The following is a 4923-nucleotide window of genomic DNA, read 5'->3' on the forward strand; positions in this document are numbered from 1 at the left end:
CTTGTTCCCAAAGTGGGGGCACTGATCTATTGCAGTTGGGAGTGCAGCAAATTCATAACGCATTTGAATTACAATGTTACGTGTATGAGTCAGAGGGTGAGGGGATCAAACAAAAAAATCTCATCTAAAAAAGGTGTACACTGCAGAAACAGTTGGGACTTTTCATTCATTCATTCATTATCTGTAAGCGCTTAGCCTACCTGGATAAGCCTACCTGGAATCGCAAGGCGGGAATACCGCCCTGGAGGGGGCACCAGTCCTTCACAGGGCAACACACACACACACACACACACACACACACACACACACACACACACACTTTTGAGTCACCAATCCACCTGCAACGTGTGTTTTTGGACCGTGGGAGCACCCGGACCGTGGGAGCACCCGGAGGAAACCCACGCGGACACAGGGAGAACACACCAACTCCTCACAGACCTCCTTCACCCGGAGCGGGAATTGAACCTACAACCTCCAGGTCCCTGGAGCTGGGTGACTGCGACTCTACCTGCTGCGCCACCGTGTCACCCCCAGTTGGGACTTACTGACCCAAATACTTAACTCTAGTTGCTAATAAAACCAATGAAAAGCTCAACATGCTTGGAGGAGAACATCATCTATGGGAGTGTTATTTACTCCATTGTACAACCTTAATAAATAAAAAAATAAAGTATATTAGGTTTTTTTATTCAGCAAAAATAGAAGAAATGAGAACACAAGCTTAATTCTGCTCTGTCTTTGTGTCCGCTCCATATCACTATCATGAACATTATCCACATCCTCATTGACTGATCTGGGTGACCCAATATTTGCTCTGCTCTGGGCTTTCAGTGTGCCGAGGTGACCGCTTCTACACGTCCGCCAGCTTCCCAGTGAACGAGAAGTGGGTCAGGAGGAGCTTCATTGTAAACAGCCTTGGTTTCAAAGTTACACTCATTATGCATGCTCTGAAAGTCAAGGTTAAAGAATACAGCTTAGCTTTCTTTAGTGTGCTATTGGTGTTGCATGAATATTTGTTGTACAAAGGCAATTTCATACTAGTACTGCAATTCTGATTTTCCCAAAACTGAGAAATTTAGTTAATTTCATCACACACACACACACACACACACACACACACACACACACACACACACACACACAACAACCAACCATAACATTATGAACACCACCTTTTTCTTATTCACTGTGCATTTTCTTAGCTCTACTGTGTCTAGCTTTACATCTCAAAAGATGAGGTAGGTGGACACAGTATTTAAAAACTTCAGCAGCACTGCTGTGTGTGATCCACTCATATCAACACAACACACACTAAAACAACATCACCACATCAGTGTCATTGCAGCTCTATTAGGGATCCACCACCCAAATCATACCTGAGGCAAACAATGTTTACAGAGAAACAAAGAGGTGGTCATAACGTTACGGTTGATCAATGTATAAACAAAACAGCTAAATCTATGTAATGGCATTTATTTCCAATATACTTTGAACAATTTATATTGGTCCATTACTATGAAACATTCACACAGAGTAAAACGCAGCTTTTTTTAATCAAATTAAACAGCAAAATGACATTTAGAAAAAATAAAGAAGCAAGTTTTTTTTGAAGGGTAACTGTATCCATGTATTTTGCAGTCATTGCATCAGATTCATACCACATGTGCCTGATGCAATGACAGGAATAAACTCTAAGGCAACCCTCAAGGTGAATGAATGCTATGTACGATAGTTACCTGCTTAGGTCTCCAGACAGTGCACTGGCAAGGCATTTCCTCAGATTGTTCTTGCATTTGCGCTCTTTTGCCTGGAATTCCCGGGCCACCTCCATGGAGGACATATCCAACTGACAGATGCAGCAGACTTGCCTATCACAGCCTTTCACTGTCCTGTCAGCATCCAGTGGGGATCTTCTCTATAGCATTTCTGCAGCCCTAGTAGGAAACAGAAGAACCTTTAGCTTGCATGTTTTTCCTGCATTTGTTTGCAAATATTTCTCAATAGAGTCTTATCAGTAGACAGTTTACCAGTATATTGATTTTGAGTGACTCAGTTCTGAATGAAACATCAGTTGTAAATGTTACAATGCATAATTCTTCTGAATTTAAGACCTTTAATAGGGTCTGTGTCTCATATTGGCTGCAGTTTCAATATCTGTTATTGTTAAGTCAAAGAATGACAGGAAATGATTAGTTATTGATTTAAAACGCCAATACAAACTCAAAGTGGCTTATTTTTTTGTTTGTTTGTTTTCTTGTTAACATTATTAATCCAGTTAACATAATCTCATACCATTAAAAACCTAAACATAATAATAATATTAATAAACAACCCTGTCACACGTATCTTTTCCATTCATTTCCATATTTATAAATGATGTCAGAAATGATAGGTTGCACAGAATTAAACCAAAAACAGCACATCTGCACATAAACTGGTATTTAAAGAGAATAGGAGTACGTTAATAAAAGAACGCTGTTTAATTCTGAGCTGTAGACTGTTTCAAACATAAGCATTTACACATTAAATATGAGATATCACACCACAGCGAGGACACAAATGGAAATACACAGTATATAAACTCTATCACTTATAAATCTGGAAGTTTTCTAAGACGTTTCGTTCGAATCTCGCTTACAGGAACTGTTTTTATTAGCAGCATAAAATCGATTCGATCATTTCGAATCACAACGTTAGTTACCTTACCTTAGAAAAAGGTAACTGGGGTTATGGTTTTGTAGCTGAGACTTGTTTTCAGTTTTAATGTTTGACGTTAGCTTCTGTCACCATTAACAACCTGGGTCTACGCAATATAGTACGCAATTTACGTTGACCTGGGTTTACTACATCTGGAGTAAAGTGTTTGCTGGATGAATGGATGCTAACATAGCTAAAGTTATTTTAATAAGCTACTATTACTAGAAAAATATAAGCAATGCCAAGTATTCTGCTAGCATTAGGCCTAAAGCCATAGCCTAGAATAAACCGAACACACTGCTTAGTAACTTCACCCTTGGGGCATAACGTCAGGAGACTAAGATGATGAAAGTTGACTCCTTATTTTGCTGCTTCTTGTATGAATTTTCCGTTCCACCTTAAATAGTGCAGCGGTTCACTTCTGTCTCGGAGACGCCACAATGTCACAACTGCGCAATTTAAGGTGGACCGGAGAATTAGAATAAGAAGCCGGTGAACACAAGCCAACTTCAGCTTATATATCAAATAAATGTCATTGGGAGTGTCTTAGCTGTAAATGTCATTTAATGCGTAACAGAAACATAAAACCATAAAACAATATGCTAGCTGTGTTGTTTCTTGTTAGCTGCCTTTAACATGAACTAAAACTCCGGCTGTACGTTGAAACATTTCTGCTAATGAAAACGTCTATTCCAATTTGTAAAACATAGACATGCACAGCACAAAGCGCTGGGCTGTACCACACCTGGAAGAGCAGAGCTGTGTTTCCCCCCTCACTGAGTCCGGGGTCCTCATGACTGGAGCTTTACTCCTTCGATAAAACCCCCAAAACTGACGATGTTCATTAAGGAGTCCTAATGCTCACGACCCTCTGATCCTTCATAATGTGACGGACACTGTCCACATAAAATCGGCCCGGAAATTTTTGTCTTTCTGCACAGTGGGGTTTGTCTGCACAGTGTTGCCTTCTACTGGTCAAACCTATTAATTACAACATGTGCAGAGCTGCCCTCTGAGTGTTTTCAGGATATGCTTTTAAAGGGCCCGTTCATATTTGCGTTAAATTGCATTTTCCCCTGAGAAACATGTATTATATTTACATAACAGTATGAATGAAACACCCTTACAATCTATCTTTACCCAACAGTTTCTCAACCTGTATATTAAACAGTTTTTAGAAACACGCTGGAAAGTGGATTGTGTGTGTGAATGGGTTCCGGCCTTGCGCCCAGTGATTCCGGGTAGGCACCGGATCCACACCAGCTCTGAACTGGATTAGCGGTTACAGACAATGAATGAATGTATATATGCTGTGAAAGCTTCAAAACACACTCTCCATCCCTTGGTGCTTCTCAAAAAGCTACAAAAACACACCATTTTAAAATGTTCTCATGATGTCAAGAAAACAAACACATATCCATCTTTCAGCAGCAAATTCATTCACACTGGAGAGTTTCCTAATATTGAACTGCTGTTCAGAATAGAAGTCATTCATCAGTGTTAACCAAACAGGAACATAAATACCCTGATTGATTCTGAAGGATAATGGTAATGTAAATTGACTTATTCTGTTGGGCCTACAAATTAGTGGATCCCAGAGGGAAATAAAATAAAATGAAAGATAAATGAAGGATAGAGGTTTTTTAATAAATGGTCACTACCTTTAATTTTATAAACAGTGGCATATTTGCATTAGTGCGTGTCTCTTCTTTCTGTCTTGCTGTTCAGAGAAAGACACATACATATTATGAGATGGGTATGTTTTCTATTACTGTGATGGGTGTGGGGTGGGTTTCTAATATGGACAATGAACATTGATGGTGTTTTGTCATTAAATCCTAATATTAATAAAGAAATAAACAACTACAGTTTAATTCCACCAGGAAATGTATGCATATTAAAGAATCCCTCCAGTGATAATCAAGCTTCAGTTTTCAAGCTGCATGAGAGGTGGGTGGATATAGAGGTGAGGTATAGAGCTATATACCACATATTCCTATATCTACATGTACTGCATGAAGAAATAACTTCTAAATATGTAATTCTGAAAAATTCTGAAAAAAAAAGAGTTTTATGGATTTATCTGATGACTAGGGGGAGACTTTAAGGTCCACAGAACATGCAGCATTAAGGGCCAACAGCACAGTTCAAACACTGTGTCTATACTGAGCCTCATGAGAAATAAAAAGGTTGTTCAACAGACAGAACACAATAGCCAAATATTTA

At 39.2% G+C, this 4923-nt stretch overlaps 1 protein-coding gene across 4 annotated transcripts in view; it reads right to left on the minus strand.

The window, feature by feature from the left end:
* btbd8 (BTB domain containing 8) overlaps window positions 1-3576 on the minus strand; it is a 44927-nt gene extending 41351 nt beyond the window's left edge. For 3 of the 4 annotated variants that reach the window (XM_066665156.1, XM_066665155.1, XM_066665153.1), the window contains exons 1-2: window positions 3443-3576; window positions 1737-1934 (exon numbers count right to left, since the gene is read on the minus strand). In XM_066665156.1, coding sequence (XP_066521253.1) covers window positions 1737-1840 — 104 coding nt within the window. In that variant the 5' untranslated portion in view covers window positions 1841-1934; window positions 3443-3576. Of the gene's footprint in view, window positions 1-1736; window positions 1935-2706; window positions 2814-3442 lie in introns of those variants that run through there. The other variant, XM_066665154.1, reaches the window with a different exon arrangement.
* Between the last annotated feature and the right edge of the window lie 1347 nt (window positions 3577-4923).

The sequence above is a fragment of the Hoplias malabaricus genome, chromosome 3 (assembly GCF_029633855.1).
Source record: "Hoplias malabaricus isolate fHopMal1 chromosome 3, fHopMal1.hap1, whole genome shotgun sequence".
NCBI classification, from domain to species: Eukaryota; Metazoa; Chordata; class Actinopteri; order Characiformes; family Erythrinidae; genus Hoplias; species Hoplias malabaricus.